The sequence below is a fragment of the Lagopus muta genome, chromosome 34, assembly GCF_023343835.1.
Source record: "Lagopus muta isolate bLagMut1 chromosome 34, bLagMut1 primary, whole genome shotgun sequence".
In the NCBI taxonomy this organism is placed as follows: domain Eukaryota; kingdom Metazoa; phylum Chordata; class Aves; order Galliformes; family Phasianidae; genus Lagopus; species Lagopus muta.
The window spans coordinates 572,986-594,015 of record NC_064466.1 but is presented as its reverse complement, the minus strand read 5'-3'; the positions used below and the strand labels follow the sequence as shown (position 1 = coordinate 594,015).

At 57.2% G+C, this 21,030-nt stretch overlaps 1 protein-coding gene across 8 annotated transcripts; it reads right to left on the bottom strand.

Annotated features, from left to right (window-relative positions):
• Positions 1 to 6,926: 6,926 nt before the first annotated feature.
• LOC125686316 (maestro heat-like repeat family member 5) lies at positions 6,927 to 19,405 on the bottom strand. 8 transcript variants are annotated; one of them, XM_048930096.1, is made up of 25 exons: positions 17,788 to 19,405; positions 17,511 to 17,642; positions 14,963 to 15,212; positions 14,468 to 14,556; positions 14,227 to 14,358; positions 14,050 to 14,129; positions 13,378 to 13,486; positions 13,181 to 13,270; positions 12,954 to 13,058; positions 12,680 to 12,854; positions 12,390 to 12,490; positions 12,138 to 12,287; positions 11,632 to 11,786; positions 11,207 to 11,339; positions 10,928 to 11,112; positions 10,701 to 10,838; positions 10,335 to 10,452; positions 9,954 to 10,250; positions 9,725 to 9,871; positions 9,205 to 9,306; positions 8,988 to 9,090; positions 8,510 to 8,569; positions 8,043 to 8,430; positions 7,686 to 7,788; positions 6,927 to 7,365 (listed from the first exon to the last, which is right to left on the bottom strand). In XM_048930096.1, the coding sequence occupies exons 3-23, from the start codon at positions 15,162 to 15,164 to the stop codon at positions 8,279 to 8,281; spliced, it is 2,823 nt and encodes a 940-aa protein (XP_048786053.1). In that variant the 5' UTR covers positions 15,165 to 15,212; positions 17,511 to 17,642; positions 17,788 to 19,405; the 3' UTR covers positions 6,927 to 7,365; positions 7,686 to 7,788; positions 8,043 to 8,278. The 8 variants fall into 8 exon arrangements, with proteins under 8 accessions (XP_048786053.1, XP_048786056.1, XP_048786057.1 ...); XM_048930099.1 differs by having other exon boundaries at positions 17,511 to 18,320; positions 18,443 to 19,405; XM_048930100.1 differs by having other exon boundaries at positions 17,511 to 18,027; positions 18,443 to 19,405.
• Positions 19,406 to 21,030: the final 1,625 nt, after the last annotated feature.

Below are 21,030 nucleotides of genomic sequence, written 5' to 3'. Positions count from 1 at the left end.
CTCGCCATTCTGCCCCCCACACCTTAGATATTTATAGACCTGGATCAGGTCCCCTCTCAGTCTCCTTTTCTCAAGGCTGAACAGACCCAGTTCACTCAGCCTTTCTTCATATGGGAGATGCTCCAGGCCCTTCACCATCTTCGTGGCCCTCCGCTGGACTCTTTCCAAGAGATCCCTGTCTTTTTTGTACTGGGGAGCCCAGAACTGGACGCAGTACTCCAGATGAGGTCTTACCAGGGCAGAGTAGAGGGGGAGGATCACCTCCTTTGACCTGCTGGCCATGCTCTTTTTAATGCACCCCAGTAAGCCATTGGCCTTTTTGGCCACAAGGGCACACTGCTGGCTCATGGCCAACCTGTTGTCCACCAGGACACCCAGGTCCCTTTCCGCAGAGCTCCCCTCCAGCAGCTCATCCCCCAACCTGTACTGGTCCCTTGGTTGCTCTCGATGACTTGAGGTGTCCCGTAGGCAGACATCAGTTTAGTGAGTGCCTTGATGGTATATGCCTGATTTGCTCTCGGTACTGGATAGGCCTGCAGTAGCCCACTTGCAGTGTCGACACAGGTCAGGGCCTATCTTGCCCCTTTGGAACGAGGAAGGGGCCCGATGTAATCGACCTGCCATCGCTGGAGAGGATTGTGTCCCCTAGCAAGATGGGCTGTTGTTTCGGGCAACAATCTCGGTCTCATCTTGGAGCAAGCGTCGCAATCCTGGCAGGCCTGGACGATATCAGATAGTTGTATGGGCAGTCCCCATGCTTTAGCAGCTGCCCACATTGTCTTTTGTCCAGCATGCCGTAGCTTCTGATGTAACCAGCGGGCGATGTTCTCAGATGGTGAATTCTCAATCCATCGAATTCGGGCCAGTGTGTCGGCTTCATCTTTTCCCGGTGACTGTAGGGGCTGATGACCAGAAACATGGTAGACACGTACAGTCCTGTGTTTGACCGTATTCCATATATCTAACCACGTCTTTGCCCCAGATCGGTCAGGCGTGGATAGTCCATTCCTGGGTGGCCCACTGTGCAATCCAAAGAGCGAGCCCCCGGTACACAGCCCAACTATCTGTGCAGATGTTCAGGATACCATCACCGGGTTCCTTGGTTATAACCATCCACACGGCTTGCAGTTCTGCCCATTGGCTGCTCTCCTCATCGAACCAGATTGTCTTGCTGGAAGGATGGTATGCTATTGCTCTCCACTTGCTCGGGTTGCCCTTGCTGGACCCATCTGTGCACCAGGCATCTTCAGGGATAGGATATTTTCCCTCCTGAACGGGACTCTTCTCTGGTGGAGCGACCAGTATTTCTTTTGGTGCATCACTGTGATACGTAACTGGGCCTAGGATCTTCTGGAGTTCTTCTTTCAAGGGGGATGAAGACAGACTGCTCCTTTGGCTGAGATAGGCGACCCATCGTGCCACTGTTTGTGCTTGGGCCACCCCTGTCTTAGGAAGGTGGGTCAGATCTTTCACCCACCCCTGAATTGGCAGAGTGGTCTTGACTATAACTGCAGCCGTTTGAGTTATTGGCTCTACTGCCTGTAATGCCGAATAGGCAGCCAATAACTGTTTTTCAATCATACTGTATCTTTCTTCTGCTCCATGCCAAACCTGAGACCAGAAACCAATGGGGGTCCAAACAGAGTTCTGGCGTTGCCACAGGCCCCAACCGAAGCAGTCTTGAGTAACATGAATGTCCAACTCGGCTGGGAGGGTAGGATCGAATATACCCAATGCCTGAGCTTGTTTAACTGCCAGCTTTGCTTGTTGGAAAGCATCCTGTTCGGTTTTCCCCCAGTCCCATAGCTGCCCCTTTTTTGTGAGTCTGTATAGCGGCCTTAGCAGCTGCGCTAGGTGAGGTATAAAGGAACGCCAATAACCCAATATACCTAGAAACTCTTGCAGCTGCTTTGATGTTGTAGGGACTGGGAATGCCTGAACCTTATCTGTAACAGCACTGGGTAGCACTGTGGTCTTTCCTGACCAAACCACCCCCAGGAATTTTACGGACAGGCCTGGACCTTGCACCTTTTGGGGATTTATAGCCCATCCCCTCTGTTGTAAATAGGCAGTTAATGAATCTGCTGCCTGTCCTACTGCCTCCAGTGAGTCAGATGTCAACAGGAGATCAGCAATATAATGATATAGGTTAACATCATCAGGTTTTGTCCAATCAGCCAGGTCACGCGCCACTAGATTGTGACAATATGTTGGTGAATGCACGTACCCCTGTGGCAGGACCTGAAAGGTCCACTGCCTGCCTCCCCACGTAAACGCAAACTGATCTTGCGATTCCTCAGCAATTGGGATACTGAAGAATGCATTTGCTAGATCTAGGACACAATGATAGGTTTTTATCTCCCTACTCAATGTGTCCATTAGGGAGGCAATATTGGGTACGGCCGCATGAATAGGCGGCGTGACCTTATTTAATTCCCTGTAAGCTACTGTCATTCTCCATGTGCCATCCGACTTTCACACCGGCCATATGGGGGAGTTATACGGGCTGTGTGCAGGTCTTATAATGCCCACTTTTTCTAATTCCTGCACCGTTCTCGATATTTCATCTTGCCCACCCGGGAGTCTATACTGTCTAACATTAGTAATCCGGCGCGGTTTCGGCAGGCAAACAGGCTCATGTTTCGCATGGCCTCTTAATATTGCCTGCACCGCCCGGATACTGATACATCTTTGTCGAAGTCTGAACTCTCCCACAGTTGTTTGGAGAGCCAGACCCCATAGAATGTCTATGCCCAGGATGTATTCTTGGACTGGGGCAATAGACACCTTGTACTCCCGGGGTGGGAGACGCCCAACCCCCAATTTTAACCATGTTTGGGTGACCGGAATAGTCTGTCCCCCAAAACCACCAATCATCACTCTGTCGCCACGAAATTTTCCCGGATCTCCATAGATAATTGATGTTTCTGCTCCAGTATCTACTAGTGCCATAACTCTCTGAATATTTTTTCGGGACCAATAAATCGTTAATTCTACATAGGGCCTCCGGTCCCGTCTGGAGGCCCTACGGGGACTAACATCCCTTGTCACTGCATGAATTGTGCTAGGGCCAGTTCTTTTGCTTCTGACAGCTCAGGCATTGTGGCCCGAGACACCTGAGGTGGCTTCTTTTTCCTGTTTGGAATAATAAAATCTTCTAGGTTCCATGTTGTTGTTGGAACCCTCTCTATAGCTCTTACCCTTGATTTCTTAGGGTAGCTCTGGAATTTTTGATTGTCCTTTAGTTGTCTCCAGAGCTGGAGAAGGACGTGGTTGGGCTGGCGGTCAATCTTAGCAAATTGGACCCCAGCCCGAATTAAATCATTAAACATTTGTTTTCGGGATACCCTTATGGGTCCCAATGGAGGAGCTCGAGTAGCCGGCATTTTGGTTTTATTTACCGGCAGGACCTCTGCTTCCTCCAAAAACCGAATATTGCGCCTAGTCCAGCCTGCTGGACTACGGCTTCTGATGCTACAAGGGGATTTAATATGGAAACTAGGGTGCTGTACAGATGGGAGGGAGCTTGCTGTAGAATTAAATCTCTCATCCCTGCTGAAAATTTAACCATATCAGGGCCATCAAATGCATCTTCATAGATGGCCTCTCTTACATCCAGTTCACGAATATAGTTTTGAAGGTCCTCCATGGAGGACCACATACCTGTATGTAACGGTATGTCTGATTTATTCGGCCATACCACACGGCAGGCCGCCATTAACCATTCTAGTATGGAATGGTTTTCATCACGATATTGATTGCCTACGTATAACCTCTGCCTGAGAGCAGGATGGACGGTCATGGTGGCCAACTTAGATATTTCTGGGCCATTCACCAAGACACTTTCTGCCCCAGAATCCCACAGTCTCAATAACCAAGCCGGCACACTTTCTCTAGGCTTCTGCCGAAATCGTTGTACTAAGTCCATTAATTCTGTTGCCGTGTATGGCCGAGCTGTCACGTGTAAATGAGTCTGGGCAGGGGGCCATTGATCAGGTGGCACCCCTGCCGGTCTGTCCTGTACTTTTTTTTGTTTTCTGGGTTACAACAGGACGGACTTCCAATGGATCAGTTAGAACTGGACATTCAAGGTCTGATTTGGATTTCTTGTTGTCCTGATCAACGAAGTCTGTTGATTCAGGAGCCTGGTCATCATTTATTGAAATGTTACGAATTTGGCTTACAGGAAGATGTAGAATTGGCTTCTTCCCCGTTAAAACGCTAAGTTCGTGCTCCAGCTTTTCAATGCGGTCTTTCAAAAGCTGATTTTCAGTTTCTAAAGTATTATTTCTTAAGTCCGCATGATTTAAAGCGGTTAATAGTGGCCATGCCACCAAGGAGGCAGCCAATTGTCTTTCTTTGGTAATGAGGATATCCTTGCCAAGTCCTTGAAAATAGTCCGCCATGCGATATGGGGAGATATTGCCCATAACGCGTAAGGGACCCCCATTTTTCAATGATGGCAGCTAACTCATAATAGGGCAATCCCTCAAATCCTGGGATCTGCCCTGGAATCATTTTCTCTAGAGAAGTATTGTTCTCCCCCTTGACCCATTTATAGAAATTCCACAGGAAAGACATGATGTTAATTTCAGTATATTCAGCCTGCCTGGCTCGCCAAGTGTATAACCAAGATGTTATAATCACAATATAATTGTGTATAATCAATAGATATCAAGATGTTATAATCGCAATATAATCAAAAGAGTAAGGCAAAGCAAACAAGGATCACAAAAGAGAATAAGTGGAAGAGCTTACCCTTGGGTTGAGCTCACCAGAAGATACCAAAAGAGGAGGATCTCCAGAAGAGATCCTTCCCCTCTGGTAGCCAGCTCTTAAATAGGTCCAGGAGGGGGGGAGCCTGGCTCCACCCCTTCCGGCAGCACAGGTGAATTGCCTTCACCTGTGCTCCTCTGGCTGACTCAAGGCTCGCCTCAGGTGATCAATCAGAGGTTCAGGCCGTGACTCAGCAGTTCCCATACACCGGTCCAGAGCAGCTGCTCTCTGAGCATGTGCTCAGTGCTGGATGCTCAGCGCTCGGCTGCCCAGGGCAGCTCCTGCACAGCTCACGTTTCCAGGCCTCTTTCCTTTTCCTTCTTGCTTCTGAAACGTTCCCATAAGCCCACCTTGTTCTTGGAGCAACGCTCGCACAGCAGGGCCCAGAAGAGGCGCCTGTTGCAGCCCCAAGCCAGGAGCCCTGGCTGTGACACAGCCTTTCCCACACACGGCTCTCCAGCTGAGCTGGGCTCTGCTGAGGGCTGGAGAGGGGACAGAGGGGGCAGCCCTGTGAAGTGGGGACTCCCGGCAGCCCCATCCCAGCCCTGCTGGTGCCACGCTCAGCGCTGGCTGTGAGCCGCCGGAGGAGCGCCCTGCGCCCTTAGAGATGGCCGGCCAAGGGTGGCAGAGAGAAGCAACGTTCCAGGGAGTCGGGGAGCAGACTGCGGCTTCTCTTTTGCTTCTAAAGCCAGGGTTTGGATTTTCAATTGCAACACGGTACCTTAACGACCTGTTTGGGCACGGGACTGGTTTTTACTCAAAACGCAGTTTGGAAGGGAATGCGAATATTTCTATTGAATGAGGAACTGCAATTGTTTCCCTTGGGGAGAAAGAGCGATCCTGTTCCGTGCACCAATGACCAGAACAGTGCAGAAGACCACTTTCTGCAAGACCTTTCTTGTATTTTCCTCCATCTCTTTCCATGCGGTCTGACAACCGATGGATTTCTGTACAAGAGACTCTTGCCAAAAACAGGGCAGTTCTCTTCCCTCACGCATAGCCCTGGGATGGCTTCAGGTCAGAACGCCCAGGGGAGGCAGCCATTTCTCTCTTCAGCCTCTCACAAAGCCCTTCTCTTCCCACCAGGAATCTAAAGCAGCAGCAAGCTGGAAGGAAACAGTCTCCTCTTGGCCCAGGCCCAGCCTCACGCATGGCTACGCCTTTCAAGTGCTGCCAAATCCTGGGCTTTGGTGTGCTCTGTGTGCCACCAGAAGGGAGTGGGACTTTGGAAATTGAGGAGATCCCAAGGCTGCAAGGAATGCAGGCTGTCAGAGCCAAGGGGTCTTGGAAGGAAGAGTCCCCACTGTCCTTCCAGCTCTGCTTTTCTTCACGGAGACAGCACTGTCTCGCTGCCATTGTCAGAGCAAGGGGAGGTTCGTTCACTGTAGGTACAGCTGACGGAGAGATGAAGACACAGCGGGTTAGATGTCAGCCCGTCCAGTTTATTACACATCCAAGCTGTTTAGGGAGATGGGGAAGACGGGCGATAGAAAGATGGGAAAGGAAAGCAAGCAGTCTCTGTAGCAAGCAAGAGAGAGGTGGTCACCACCACGGGTCCAGCTTGGTTCGTAGTTCAGCCCTTGATGATCAGTAGCGATGGGTCATCAGGGGCTGCTGTTCGGTTGGTGACACGGCATCAGAAAGTCCAAAAGGGGCCACAAGGCAGAGTCAGCTCTCTTTGGAGTGACAGTTCAAATCCAAAGCGGTCGAGTCAGCTCTCTTTGGAGCAGCAGCTGCTGGCTTTGGGATCTCAGCAGAAACTCCTTTGCTCCCATCTCCCGGGCCTTGCCAGCAGATAAGAGGAAGCAGGGAGGTGCCCACCTGCATCCTGTTTTTCACTGGATAGGACAGTATTGTTCCTCAGTTCTCCCAAACCAAGCTGGAGTTTTTGGTCACAGGCCAGATCTTTAGCCAGTAAACAGTCCTGAGCAATCTCTTCCAAAGGCAAACAGCTCCGAAGAAATGCTTTCCAACGTAAAACTGCCCACCAAGTGATGTTGGTTGCCGCACCCACCTCTCATCTCCTAGATTAAGTCAGTCTTATGGCAAGCAGTGCCTCAGAAAGCAAACCGGGAGCCAAAACCAGAGAAGGCTTCAGACAGGCACCCAGGAATGGCATTCCCAGATGGGAATCGTGCACCTGCTTTGCAACCTCAGGTAGAGCTCTGCTTCTCCTGGGCACCCCATGGACAGGCCGTCCGCCGCCTGGGGAGCCCCGCTTTGCTCTTTGGTGGCTGACTCTGCATAGATCTGGTCCCCTTGTGCGTCCGTGGCACCGCAGCAGAGGCGCTGCAGCTGCGCTCCTCAGGCAGGCTGCTCTCGGAGCTCGAGGACCGTAGGGCTGCCAGCGGTGTTTGGTGCAGGGCTGGGGCTTCGCAGTGCTTTCTGAGCTTGGCCTGTGCCTTTTCTGTCACTCCTCCTCTACCGGGGGCTTTCACCGCACCGCGTTCTTCTTCTTTGCCACTTGGAGGCGGCACCGCCTGTGCCGGACGCGTCTCTGTCGCTTTGCTTTTGGTAGAGCATTTTCCCTTCTTTTTGTTCTGAGGCTGCTTTTTGGCAGAAGATGCCCCCAGGACCGCTGGCAGCTGACTGAAAGGACAGAGTGGGAGGGGTCTGCCTGAGTGGGTGACAGCTTTGGGGCCGTATCCTGCAACCCCAAGCCAGGACCCTTGGCTGCAACGCAGCCTTCCCCACACACAGCTCTCAGGTTGTGCTGGCGCTTTCCTGAGGGCTGGAGAGGGGCAGCCGTGTGAAATGGGGGCTCCCGGCAGCCCCACGCCACCCCTCGTGTGCTGCACTCAGCGCCGCTGGGCGGCCCTGAACAGTGACTGCCTGGGGCTGGGCAATGGGCTCTTGCCGGGTCAGGGAAACACCCCGTGCAGATCCCGACCCTGAGCCTGCAGTCTCACCTGCTCTTCTTCTTGACATCGCTTGTTCTCTTCTCCGGGCTGTTTTTCACCAGAAAGGTGACATGGATTCAGCTGGGCAGGGGTGGCAATTCAGGACATTCCTCTGGAATTGGGAAGGAGAGATCTCGTCAGAGGAGACTGACTGTGAACCTGCTGGCCAGTGACACGCAGGCTGCTCAGGCGTGTCCCAAAGCACCTGAGAGGGCCGCTCTGCTGCCCCTGCAGACGCAGAGACCGCGGGCCCTCAGTGCCTCGTGCCCAACTCCGCCTCTCTGGGCTGCAGCTCTGTTTTGGGCCTGCATTAGTGGCATTTGCTTTGGGAAAGAGGAGCTGGGTGTGCAAGCTAGGAGGGGTTACCCTGTTTGCATCCAGCGTGCGTGCAGTGCTGATAAACATCCCTGCTTTTGTCGCTCCTTTGTGGTCACGGAGTTTCTGCAAGTCAGCTGGGCTCGTGACTGTGCTTGAGGTTCAGCTTGGAGTTCTGGTTATGGCTGGGGACACGGTTTGCTTTGGGGCTGTGGTTGCTCTTCAGGTTGGCGTTCATGTGGCAGTGAGGAGCAGAATGCAACACCTCCAAACCCTTTGGACTGGCACTACTCCTTCTGCTTCCTCTGGAGCCACTGGAGCGACGCTCTGCCCCTAGGCCTGGTGGGTGGCACATCTGTCTTCTGGCAGAGGATCAGCAGCGTCTGCTGCACCAGGGATTTCACGGCCAGATCCCTGTCCCCCTTGGCACCCTGCAGGGCTGCAATGGAGCGGGGCTGTGTCACCACGCGGGCCCCACACGGCGCTTCCTGGGCGCGGGGCGGGGGGGGATGGCTCACCTTTACGGATGTCCAACACCATCTCCTCGTTCTTATTCTTCAGCTTCTGCGCCAGCATCCCTGCACACACAGTCTCTGTCAGCACTCGCCCGACCCCATGGTACCCGGGAACCCCACAGCACCCAGGGACCCCCATGAGGCCCCAAGGATCTCCAGAAACCCCACAGTACCCCAGTAGCGTTCCCATCATTCCCAAAGACCCTACAGTGTCCCAGGGACCCTATGGTGCCCCAATGACCCCCATGGTGCCCCAACTGCCCCCAAGGACCTCGATGGTGCCCCAGAGACCCCCAGAGACCCTACACAGTGCCCCACTGAGCCCCATAATGCCCCAGTGATCCCACCGTTGCCTCAATAACCCCCAAGAACACCATCGGTTCCCCAGTGATCCCCCAGGGCCTCCCCCGCGCAGTGACCCCACAGCATTCAGACAGGGGTGGGGGCAGAGGGATGGGGACCCATCAGGACCGGGACTCACCCAGGAAGCGCACGGCCACCTCCCTCAAAGCTGCCTGCGGGCTGTTCAGGTGCAGCATGGTCTGCTTCACGTACAGCTCCGCATCTCCTTCCCTCTCCTGAAGCTGCAGAGAACAGCACGGTGGAGGAGGCACCCGCACAGCTGCCCACCCCCCTTTCTGCCAGAGCAGGGCGGGTCCCGGGGTGGGGGAGAGGGGTTGAAAGGTGGGGGAGCTTACCAGGCAGTCAGCGATCATCCAGACCTCCGCTTTACTGGCCAAGCGTTGCAGTTGCTGCCAGCCCAGGAGCTTGGCGGCACGGATCAGAGCAATCTGAGCAGCCTGGGGACAGCGACACAGTTGGGGGGGGTTGGCAAGAGAGCCTGGGGGGCCACCACCATCCCCACCCTGGGGAGGCACCACAGCTGGTTTCACCCACGGGATCTGGGGGAACGGCAGCGGGGATCTGGGAGGGTTTTCCTAAGCATAATGACTGTATGGGTGCGTGTGGCAGAGCAGGGGGATGAGGAGGACTGTATGGGTACACATAAGGGGGGGATCTGGTATCTAGGAGGGCTGTATGGGTGAAAAAGGGAGAGGGATCTGGCAGGACCGTATGAGCGGGCATGGAGCGGGTTGCTGGTCAGAGCCGGTGACCTCAGAGGCCTTTCCCAGCGTTCACAATGCAGTGAATCAGCAGGGTGGGCTGTGGTCACGCCAGGTGACCCCGCAACCCTGTGACTCCACGAGCTGCGCCCACCTGGGCCACGTTGGGGATGTCCTCATTCATGTGGATGAAGAGCGGCAGCAGGCTCCTCTCCGCCTCTGGCAGCAGCTGCTTCCTGCCCGGCGCCTCCAGTAGCAGCGCAAAGAGCTCCATGGAGTGCCAGCGCATCTCTGCCGTTTCCTGGAAGGGGACACACAGTGGTGCTGAGCTCTGCACGGTGCGGGGGACGTTTGGCTGCTCCCTGCTGCCCCGCACCCCTCACCTCGTTGAAGTAGGACAGCAGCAGCACGGCCAGCTGGCTGAGCACACCTCGGACGCTGGCGGGGCGCTCTGTCAGGATGCAGTGCAGTATGTACATGGCCTGCAGCTTGACGTCAGCCCGCACATCCTGCAGCCACAGCATCACCTCGGGCAGCAGAAGCTGCATCCTCTCATCGTAAAGGTACCGCAGCCCAAGCAGCGCCAGCTCTCTGCTCCTGAGCTGTTTGCTGGAGACGTGTTTCCTGAAGATCATCTCTGCGTGGTAGTCATCGTCCCGGAACCCGATGAGGATCCACATCTGTGATGAGCAGTGGTCAGCAGGTGGGAGGGGGCTCAGGCCCCCATCGCCTCGAGGGGACCCCCGCACCATCCCCACACCCACCTCGAAGTAGAGCGCCATGGCCGGGACCTCCCTCCACTGCAGCTGGTGGTACCGCAGCAGCTTCTGCAGGTGGATGAAGATGGGCCTGCACTGACTCTGGCATCCCCTCATCAGCACCCTGTGGGATGGGGGGAGAGCTGAGCCCGTGTTGGGGGCTGACCCCACCAGGTCCGGGCTGGGGGGGGGGGACCGGAACAGCTCATCCTGCCCCACAGTGTGCTCCTCCATCTGCACACCACGCCTTGGCACCCCTGAGCACTCCCCATCTTGATCCCTACTTCTTTCAAGAGGGCAGCACGTGGGGCAGCGCATGGGGCACCATGTGAGGCAGTGTGGGGCAGCACGTGGAAGGGGTTAGGGCCGTACTTGGCAAAGTTGTACAGGCCATTCTGCCACTGGGCAGCGCCAGGCAGCCGCGCCCACAGGTTGTAGGTCTCCATGAAGAACGCCAGGTCCTCCATATCAGAGCACAGCAGCAAAAGGCGCAACGTCTCCACCACCATCCTGCATGGAAATGGGGCAGCGTAGGGTCAGGGATCAGCGCGGGGCCAGGGGTCACCATGAGTGGTGCCACCGGGCCACGGCGGTGCTACCTGGCGGCAGAGGTGGGTGAAGCTGGGCCGAACGGCTCCTCCGTGATGGCGATGGCCTCCAGCGAACAGAGCTCCTCACAGGACACCAACTGGAGGACGAGCGCCACAAAGAGCTCCGGGAAAAACTGCCGCACCTGCGGGCCGTACTCCAGGTTCTGCAGGAGCTTATAGAGCGCCGCCACCGCCTACGGAAAGCACCCGCACAGCGCTCAGCACCGAGCTGCTCCCCTGGGTTGGGGGCAGGGAGGAGGGAGCGTTCCCAGGAGACCCCAAACTCACGGCCAGGCTAAGGGTGCTGGACTCGGTCTCCAGGCCCAGCGGCGCGATCTCCAGCAGACGCAGCAGCTCCTGCATCATCTTTGGTATCGCGTCCTCTGAGGACAGCGCCAACTCCCACAGCTCCCGTGCGTCCCTGCGGCACAGAGCCATCCTCAGCGGGAGCCCCTCTAAGCGTGGGCTGGGGGTTTCTCTCTGCGTAGGGTGGGGGTCCTTCTATGGGTGGGGTGAGGGTCTCCCCAGGTGTGGGCCGAGGATCCCTCTCCGCATCGGGTGAGGGTCCCTATCCACATGCGGTGGGCATCCTTCTCCACAGGGGGTGGTCTCCCTCTCCGTGTGGAGTGGTGGCCTCTCTTGTTTGGGATGGGGTTCCCTGAGATGAGAGATGGGGTGGGGGTCTCTCTCTACAGGGGGTGGGGGCAGCGCACTTGTCACAGGTGGGGGAGCAGCGCAGCAGGCTGAGTGTCACTGCACGAGGGTTGGCGGCGGCCAGCCTGGGGAAGACGTCATGGATGTGCTTCAGTGCCTCTTCCTCTGTGATCAGCTTCCTGCTCCTGTGGATGGCTGTCACGATGCGCTGCACCTGGAAGGGTCACGGGGACAGCAGAACTTCACTCCAGACGTCCCCAAGAGGGGCCAAGTGCCCTGAAGTCTCAAATCAGACCGAGGCCGTGCAGGACAACCCAACACAGCCTTCCAGCACCCAACCCAACCCAACTCTAAGCATCACGACCCAACCCAACACAAACCCAACCCCCAGCAAAACCAACCCCACCCCACCCCACCATCCAGCACCCATCCCAACACCCAGCACCCATCCCAACCCAAACCCAATGTCCAGAACCCAACCCAACTCCAACCCAACCCCCAGCCTCCACTTCAACCCCACCCCCCATGGGCTCAGTCCCCCAGTAAGCAGCTGCCGGTTGCTCACATCGTTGGGCGTGGGCTTGAAGTCAGCCATCAGCACACCCATCAGGTTGGAAGCAGCCTGGGCGTTGCAGTTGCTGCAGTCCTTCATGCCCTGCAGCATCACGAGGATGAAGTCGGTTGTCTCCCAAGAGTGGAAGTGCTTTGCAAAGCGCTGGGGAGGAACAAACACAGAGGGGAGGAGGAACATCAGCCATGTTCCCCCATCTCCACAGACCCTGCAGCCACGAGTCCTGGCACAGCGATCCCTCCTCACCAGCAAAATCTCTGAGGTGTTGGTGGTCCAGGTGAGGGAGAGCTCGTGCTCATCTTCCCACTGCTCCTGCTTCCCCTGCTCTTCTGGCTGCACTTCCCAGCCTGGAAAGGAAAGCGAGGCGAGGTTGTGTGAGCGGTGGGAGCCCTGCAGGGAGCTGGGGCCGTGGGGCACAGCTCCCCAATGCAATGGGGTTCTTCACTGCTCGGAGCGGCAGCTGACGCAGCGCCATCCACGCTCAGCCCCGTGGGACGTCTGCAATGGATGGAGGCAGTCAGCGGCCATCTTCTTACGGCTTCTCCACAGGATGAATTTGTAGAGGTGATGGAGAGCGCTCAAAGCACAGCGGTGCGTTTTGTCCTCCTGGCAGGCGCAGCACAGGATGAGGCTTCCCACCAGCTGCCCCAGCACGGGCAGGCGGAACTTGTCACAGCAGATGGGTCTGAATCGTCCCGAGGAGTGATGGCGCTGTGCGTGGAGAGCAGAACGTTGAGCACACGCCCAGAGAGGGGAGAGCGGGGACAAGGAGGGACAAAGACCCCACACCAGGTAAGGTCGGGCCCTTACCCTCTCCTGGCAGTAATATGCCAGTGAATGGCACAGCTTCCAGATGCGCCCCACTGCCCTCTGGCACGCAGCTGAGTTCTGAGTGGAGGTGAAGGGCAGCAGCACCTGTGGGAAGAGGAGCTCTGTCTCTGCCCTGCGGCCCCCAGGATCACCCCAAAAGGTTTTGGGGTGGTGGGGATGGCGGAGGAACAGCCCTCCTCTGTGCGGCCCCTGTGGGCACAGCTCACCTGGAAGGCGTTTTTCAACTCCTCTCCGATGCCTGCAGTGGGGTGGACGAACACCAAGGTGTCCAGCATCTCATCCAGAGCCCTGAGAGTCTGCAGGATGGACAGAGTGGAGGGAGATCAGAGGGGAGGGGGTGGGGGAGGCACAGCAAGAGCCTGTCCTGCAAGGCGGGGGGGCCCTGCAGCTCCCCAGCACCCACCTTGGAGTAAAGGCTCACGTCCAGGTCCTGCTCCGAGGGAAGCAGGAGGATGCTCTGGAAGCACACATGAAAGAGAGGGATCTTCTCCTCCAGCAACCCCTCCACCTTGCTGCAGAAACAAGAACTGCAAAGCTGGGAGCGCTGCGCTGCAGGATGGGGAGTGGACCCCTGCCATGGGCAGCACTCTGCAGAGCAGGGGGGGCAACGTGGGGAGGAAGCCCCTCCTCCATGGGGATGCGTGGGGCAGAGGGAGTCCTGAGCGCTGCTGTGGTGGGTGTGGGTTAGAATCATAGAATCACAAGGTTGGAAACGACCTGTAAGATCATCTAGTCCAACCGTCTCCTCATCACCATGGCCACCAGCAGCACTCAAGTGTTGGTTGGGGTCGGGGCTGGGTTTGGGTTTGGGGTTAGAGCTAGGGTTAGGACTAGAGTTAGGGTTAGGGTTTAGGTTGTGGTTAGCGTTAGGCTTAGGACGAGGGTCAGGTTATGGTCAGCATTCGAGCTGAGGCCCAGCAGGGCTGCAGGACTCCCTCAGCTCTTTGGCCAGCCCCGATGAGGGAGAGCAGCAGCCCAGCACGGCCAGGATCGTCCCCTGGGGCTGTGGGGCCGTACAGGCCGTGTGGGGCCGTCTGAATGCTGCGGGGCCAAGCCGGCAGCAGCGGGGCAGTACCTGAGGGCGGTGATGGTGGCCATCGCTTGCAGCCGCAGTTCAGAGCTCAGCTTTTTGTGCGGCTCCTCCGCCAGCAGCACCTGCAGCACAGCAGGATGGCACCGGGCACTCAGTGCTCGCAGCGCCAGGAGGAGCAGAGCCGCCCGCTGCCCCCCTCCAGCACCCAGCGCCCCTCACCATGATGTTCTCCACAAGATTGTTCCGGCGGCAGAAGATGCGCAGTTCCTGCGCCGCGTTCCTCTGTGCCGCGCGGCTGCAGATTGTGCGGATGCTCTGCAGGAACTTCATCTTCTGCTCCTCGTTCTGAGGCTGTCAGAGAGTGGGGGGAGTGTGAGCAGGGGGGCACAGCCCTCCTGCAGCTGAAATGGGTCCGTGGGTGCGGATGGGGCACCGCCGCGATGGCAGCGGCCGCAGTCACCTCTGTTCTCTGGACAAAGGCCTCGATGTTGTCCATCGCGCAACGCTCCGCGTCACACACGGGCATCCCAGGGGTGTCCGAGGGGGGAGCTGGAATTGGGAGTGCAGGGGGGGTTGGAATTGGAGTTGAGTTTAGGGTTGTGGTTAGTGTTAGGATTGAGGTAGGGATTGAGGTTCAAGTTAGGGTTGAAGCTGGAGTTGAGGTTGGGGTTGGGTTTAGGGTTAAGTTTAAGGTTTGGGTTGAGGTTGGGTTAGGTTCTGGTTGATGGCTGGGTTTAGAGTTCAGGATGGTGTTAGGATTGGGTTAGGTTGAGGGTTAAGGTTGGGCTGAGGGCTGGGGCTAGGATTAAGATTTGCAGTCTACGTGGGGTAGAGGAGCCCAGAGCAGAGCGAGGAGAGCAGGGGGCTCTGCCCTCTGCCACCCCACGCAGCCCCGGCACCGTGCAAAAAGCCCCGCACTGCACCAACCCCCAGCCCTGCAGGGACCCTCACTCACCGGGCGGCACAACAGGGGGCTCCTGGGGGGTTTTGCCCTTCTCGGCCTCTGCGGGGCAGGAGGGCTTTCTCTCCTCCATCGCAGAGGATGAGGGCTGAGGTTGGGGACCGGCCACGGCCTGGACAGCCACGGGCGGGGATAAGCGCTGCGATTTGACCCGAGGAGTGGTTTGCACCGCAGGTCTGCTCGCGTGCTTTCTCATCAGAGTCCTGACGGAAAGTGAGGGGCGCAGCGCCGGCAGCTGTGGGAGCTGTGGGGCACGGGGACGCATCACAATGGGCCCCACTGTGACCTCACCGCCCCGCCTGCGGTGACCCCCAGCAGCGCTCAGCTCTGCTCAGGGCCGCTCAGTTCCCCAGCCTGTGCTGAGGAATGGATTTCTTATTGTAATTATTTTACTGAATCATTAAAAAAGATGGCAACGGAAACACAAATCCCAAAATTGGAAATGTGTGCTTCACAGCGAGGCTGAGCCGCTCCAGGTGGGGGGGGGTGGGGGGGGGGGGGGAAGAGGGAAGGAGAATTCATGATTTCCCTGATGAGTTCACCAACAAATGATGGGGCTGGAGTTGGGGTTGGGGTTAGGATTATAGTTGGGGTTGGGGTTGGAGTTGAGGTTGGGGTTCTGGATGGAGTTATGGGTTGGTTGCTGGTTGGGATTGGGGTTTGCTTTGGGGTTGTGGTTGGTGTTAGGGGTTTCACAGAATTGTAGGGGTTGGAAGGGACCTCCAGAGCTCACGCAGTCCAACCCCCTGCCCCAGCCGTTCCTACAGCAGGTCGCACAGGTCGGCATCCAGGCAGGTCTGGAACATCTCCAGAGCAGGAGACTCCACCACCTCCATGGGCAGCCTGCTGCAGTGAGCAGTGGGACCATAGAGACACATTGGGACCCATAGAGACACACTGGGACCCATAGAGACACGTTGGGACCCATAGAGACACGTTGGGACCCATAGAGACACACTGGGACCCATAGAGACACGTTGGGACCCATTGGGACCCATAGAGACACGTTGGGACCCATAGAGACACATTGGGACCCACAGAGACACGTTGGGACCCATAGAGACACACTGGGACCCATAGAGACACGTTGGGACCCATTGGGACCCATGGAGACACATTGGGACCCATTGGGACCCATAGAGATTTGTTGGGACCCATTGGGACCCATAGAGACACGTTGAGACCCATAGAGACACAGAATCACAGAATTGTAGGGGTTGGAAGGGACCTCCAGAGCTCATGCAGTCCAACCCCCTGCCCCAGCCGTTCCTACAGCAGGGCGCACAGCTCGGCATCCAGGCAGGTCTGGAACATCTGCAGAGCAGGAGACTCCACCACCTCCATGGGCAGCCTGCTGCAGTGAGCAGTGGGACCCATAGAGACATGATGGGACCCATAGAGACACGTTGAGACCCATAGAGACACATTGGGACCCATAGAGACACGTTGAAACCCATAGAGACACGTTGGGACCCATAGAGACATGTTGAGACCCATAGAGACACACTGGGACCCATAGAGACACGTTGGGACCCATAGAGACACACTGGGACCCATAGGGACACGTTGGGACCCATAGGGACACGTTGGGACCCATTGGGACCCATTGGGACCCATAGAGACCCATTGGGACCCATAGAGACACATTGGGACCCATTGGGACCCATAGAGACACGTTGAGACCCATAGAGACACAGAATCACAGAATTATAGGGGTTGGAAGGGACCTCCATAGCTCACGCAGTCCAACCCCCTGCCCCAGCCGTTCCTACAGCAGGTCGCACAGCTCGGCATCCAGGCAGGTCTGGAACATCTGCAGAGCAGGAGACTCCACCACCTCCCTGGGCAGCCTGTTCCAGTGAACAGTGGGATCCATAGAGACACGTTGGGACCCATAGAGACACATTGAGACCCATTGGGACCCATAGACTCCACCACCTCCCTGGGCAGCCTACTCCAGCGCTCCTCCCCTCACTGTACAGCCGTTCGTTCGCACATTGGTGCAGAACTTCCTATGCTGCAGGTTCTAGCTGTTTCCAAGTTTGTGTTGTGGATCACACAATCACAGAGTCACAAGGTTGGAAAGGACCTACAAGATCATCCAGTCCAACCGCCCTCCCGTCACCACTGCTACCACAAGCACCAAACCAGATCTTGTAGCTCCTCATCCAGACGCCTCGTGAGCACTGCCAGGGACGGCGACTTCACCACCTCCCTGAGCAGCCATTCCAAATGAGAAAATGAAAAGATGCCCAAGAAAAGCAAAAACGGATGCAAAATTGAGTCCAGCACCTGGAGAAACCTAATGCAAAAACAAAAACTAGACCCACGAAGAACTGACAAAAAACAGGAAAAGAACCAAGAAAACAGTAGGCAAAAAAACGAAATGGGGGGAAAAAGAAAAAAAAAAAACAGGCAGAAAACAAATCTGAAAACATGGGAAACCTGTAAGAGACCCCAAAATGTTAACAAATACCAGGATACGCTTAGAAAGGCCACGCTACCTCACAGCCAAACTCTCAAGCACACACGCTGCACTCACCTCAGATCAAGCACCGCCAACTCACCCAACGAAGCACCCGAGCCTCTGCAGGATGTGAGACTCACAGTTGCATCCCAGACTCCGGAACAGCCGCAAACATCACCAGGCTGCTCGGTAATTCTCCAGAACCGCCTGCAGAACACCGTGAAACAGGAACAACGCAGCACACGGCAGCCAACCCCACTGGCCCCCCTTTCACAAACGGGCTCCGCAGGGCTCCCGTCTGAAAACGACATCCCTGCATCCTACCCCCAAAGCAGCCGATGGCTGAACTCACCGCAGCGATGCTGATGTGAACGCTCAGCACGCGTTGCTCATCTTCACAGAGTCAAACTGCAACCTTATGTCTGTTCACTAAGAACACAGACTTGCCCTTCTCTTCTTATAAAGCAAATTGGTAGCACTTCGCAGTCATTTTGGGACACTGAACCACAGGCTCCACTTGCAACCCACGTGCAGAAAATACCAAGCGAGGGACAGTGCTCCCTCTTCACCTGAGACAACGATGAACGCCGTTCTGCCCCGAAAGCAAAAAATCATGGAACAGAAGAAAACAGGGGAAAAGAGTCAGAAAACAAAACAAAACAAAACAAAACAAAAAAATGCACACAAAAAAGAAAAAATTCCAATGCAAAGCAAAAATTGCAATCAGCAAAAAGCAGAGGGAATCCTGACAGCTGCTCTGCTGGGGGTGGGTTGGGGTTGGACTTGACTCTCATGCAGCCCAGCAGAAACCAGTAATGATCAGTATGGCCTCCCATGGTCAATGGAGTCCCAGAGGAACCAGAAGGATCCAGAAGGTGCATGCACCTGTATGGACCAGAAAAGACCAGGATGGACTCCTAGTGGTCAGCAGAGACCCATAGCAGCAGTAGGAGCAAACCAGCCTGGACCCATATACAAAAGTCCCATAGGGATCAGTAGGAACGCACAGCTGTATGCCTGGTGCCGGCCTCTCTGGAGGTGGCTTCAGGCCCCACGGCCGGCGCAGCTCAGGCTGGGGCTGAGGCTTCAGGCCTCGTGGGCAATGCCAGCCTAACAATGGCCGTGGCTTTATGACCCAGGACTGGGGCTGGCCTTCCTGGCTGTGGCTTCAGGCCTGGGGACCAGTGCCGGTGTCTCTGGCTGCGGCCACAGCTTTACAGCTTTAGGGATGGTGCCAGCTTCTCTGGTGCTGTGGCTGCAGTTTTAGGTCCAAGTTTAGGAACTAGAAGAGGAAAAGAGAAGCATCAGGTCATAAAAGGGCATAAAAGATGGAACGCTGACTGCAAACGTGCTTCTGCTTGTGGGACACCCGCCACTGAATTGCAAATAAAATCTGCTTTATCAGAGGGCAAGAATTGCACGTGCTTAAAGAACGAGCTGCTTACATGTGCATTAGGTGTCCAAGCAAAGGCGGGGTTATTACAGTGAGTCTCCAGAATGAATGACTGACATTGCCCCCCTCGAACCATGCCTCAGCTTTTACTCCTCCTCCTCTCCTCTCCTCTCCTCTCCTCTCCTCTCCTCTCCTCTCCACCACCATTAAACCCAGCAGAGCTGTGCAATGTGCCGCCATGAAACCCAGCAGAGCTGTGCCATTGCTGCAGCAGTGAACTCAGGACTGCTCCTGGCCCTGCACTCAGGGCTGATCGTGGCTTTCTGCTGCAGCACACTCGACACGCAGAGCCCCCCCAGCTGAGAGTTAAGGAACCTTAATGAGAATTGCAGCCTTTGCCTCCAGATGGACCCAATTTCTCCGTTCTTTGGACTAAATCTGTGCTGCTTGGCCCAGCTCCCAGCTTGTCGCCATCTCCTTGCTATGGCGATGGTGACGTCATCAAGCTGCGCCGAGAGGCAGCAGCAGCCGGGAGAAGAACGCTGCGGGAGCGCCCTGCTGTGACGTCATCACCCTGAGCCGCGAGGAGGAGGCGGCCATGCGGAAGCGGTGCAGAGCCCCGCGCTGCTCCAACGCTGCGGGGCAGCCCCGGGGCTCCCAGCGCTGCCTTGGCGACTATAAATGGGTGTTCGGATGGGGCACCGGGGCGGGGGGCCGCGTGCCGCCCCGATTTGGCCCCGTGGGGCTTCTGTGTGACTTGGGGCCTCCGCTCGGCGGCAGGAGGTGCTCTGTGTGACGGTTCGCCCACAACCCCCCCCAGCCCCTCTTTCTGACCCGCAGGGTCGCACCCTTCCCCGCGGTCCCCTTCCCATCTGCCCAGCCCCCCCACTTCCCCTCCAGTTCCCCCATTCTGATCTCTGCAGTCCTCCTCCACCCCCCACCTCATTTCCCCTCCTCGTTCCCCTTTCTGACCCCCAGGGTCCCTTTCCTCCTTCCCTTCCGCCCCCCCCCCGTCCCACCCCTCGCTTCCCCCCGATCCTCTTTACCACCCCACCCAGCACTCCTCCTCAGTCCCCCATTCTGACCCCTAGAATCCCCTCTCCACCCCCCTCCGTCCCCCATGAAACTCCCCATTCTGACTACCAGGGGTTCCTTCCTCCCCCTCCTCCCCATCGAGTCCCCCTATTCTTACCCTAAGCGTCCCTTCTCCCCTCTACCCCGTCCCACCGCTCCTATTCCCCCATTCTGATCCTCCTTCCCCCCTCTTTGGAGCTGCAGAATTGACTGCACACAGAAGTGCTGAAAAACAAACACTAAACATTTAATCATTTAACGCAGAAGCAATAAACAGAGAAATGACCGTATTCCCAACCAGCTCCCACCCGAACAATCATCCCCCCTCACGGCTTCCCTCCTCGGGGCCAACACGAAGCGGCTCCACGTCGGCTTCACACGGCTCCGGGAGCTCCGCACGGGGACACACAGATGGAAACCGGCCCTTGTGGACTGCGGCTGCGGGGCAGCAGCTCAGCACAGCGCCGCCGATGATTGGAACCGGGCGAGAGCCGAAGGCTTTTGCTGACTCCGTGCCGGGCTCGAACGCGTCTCGATCCGTGCGATCGCTCCCTCTCTTCCGGGGCTGCCCGGCTCAGCCAGGAGCCGCTCCCGGACACCGGCCGGGTCCCGCCGCTCGTGTTCAGCCGCCGCTTCTCGCAGCCCGGCGGCGCCCCGCCGCAACGACGGAGGACGGCTCGGTTCCGACGGGGGAAGAGCGGGGCCGGCGGCGGTGCTCCCGCGCCGCCTTCCCCTGACCGCCCGGCGTCCCCGAGGCACGGGGCGGGCTGCGGCGGGGACGCGGAGCGATGCAGCGTCACACGCTACATCACGGCGGTTCCGCGTCCGCCATTGGCGGAGAGCCCGCGCTCTGTCCCGCCTCCTTCGCTCTCCCATTGGTCGGTCCGCCGAATGGGGCGGGCACTTCGCGCGGGGTTCTTCCTGTCCGCGGTCGCGCTGTCATTGCGTCATCACCGCGCGCGTCCCGCACGGCCCCGGCCCGGCTTCCCGGGGCGCCGCCCCGCGCCCGCTCTGCTTCCGGTGCCCGGAAGGTTCGGGCCCCGGCTGGAGCTACGGGAGGGAAGATGAGGAGGGCGGAGACGCGGGGGACCGCAGCGAGGCCGAGCCCGCTCCGCCCCGACCCGCCCC

Coding starts and splice junctions, on each gene's coding strand:
- LOC125686316 (XM_048930095.1), bottom strand. CDS start 15,233: ATGCGTCCCCGTGCCCCACAGCTCCCACAGCTGCCGGCGCTGCGCCCC. Junction 12,288..12,389: donor ACACCTCAGAGATTTTGCTG/GTGAGGAGGGAT, acceptor GTTCCTCCCCAG/CGCTTTGCAAAGCACTTCCA. Junction 8,570..8,987: donor GGTGGCCGTGCGCTTCCTGG/GTGAGTCCCGGT, acceptor CTGTGTGTGCAG/GGATGCTGGCGCAGAAGCTG.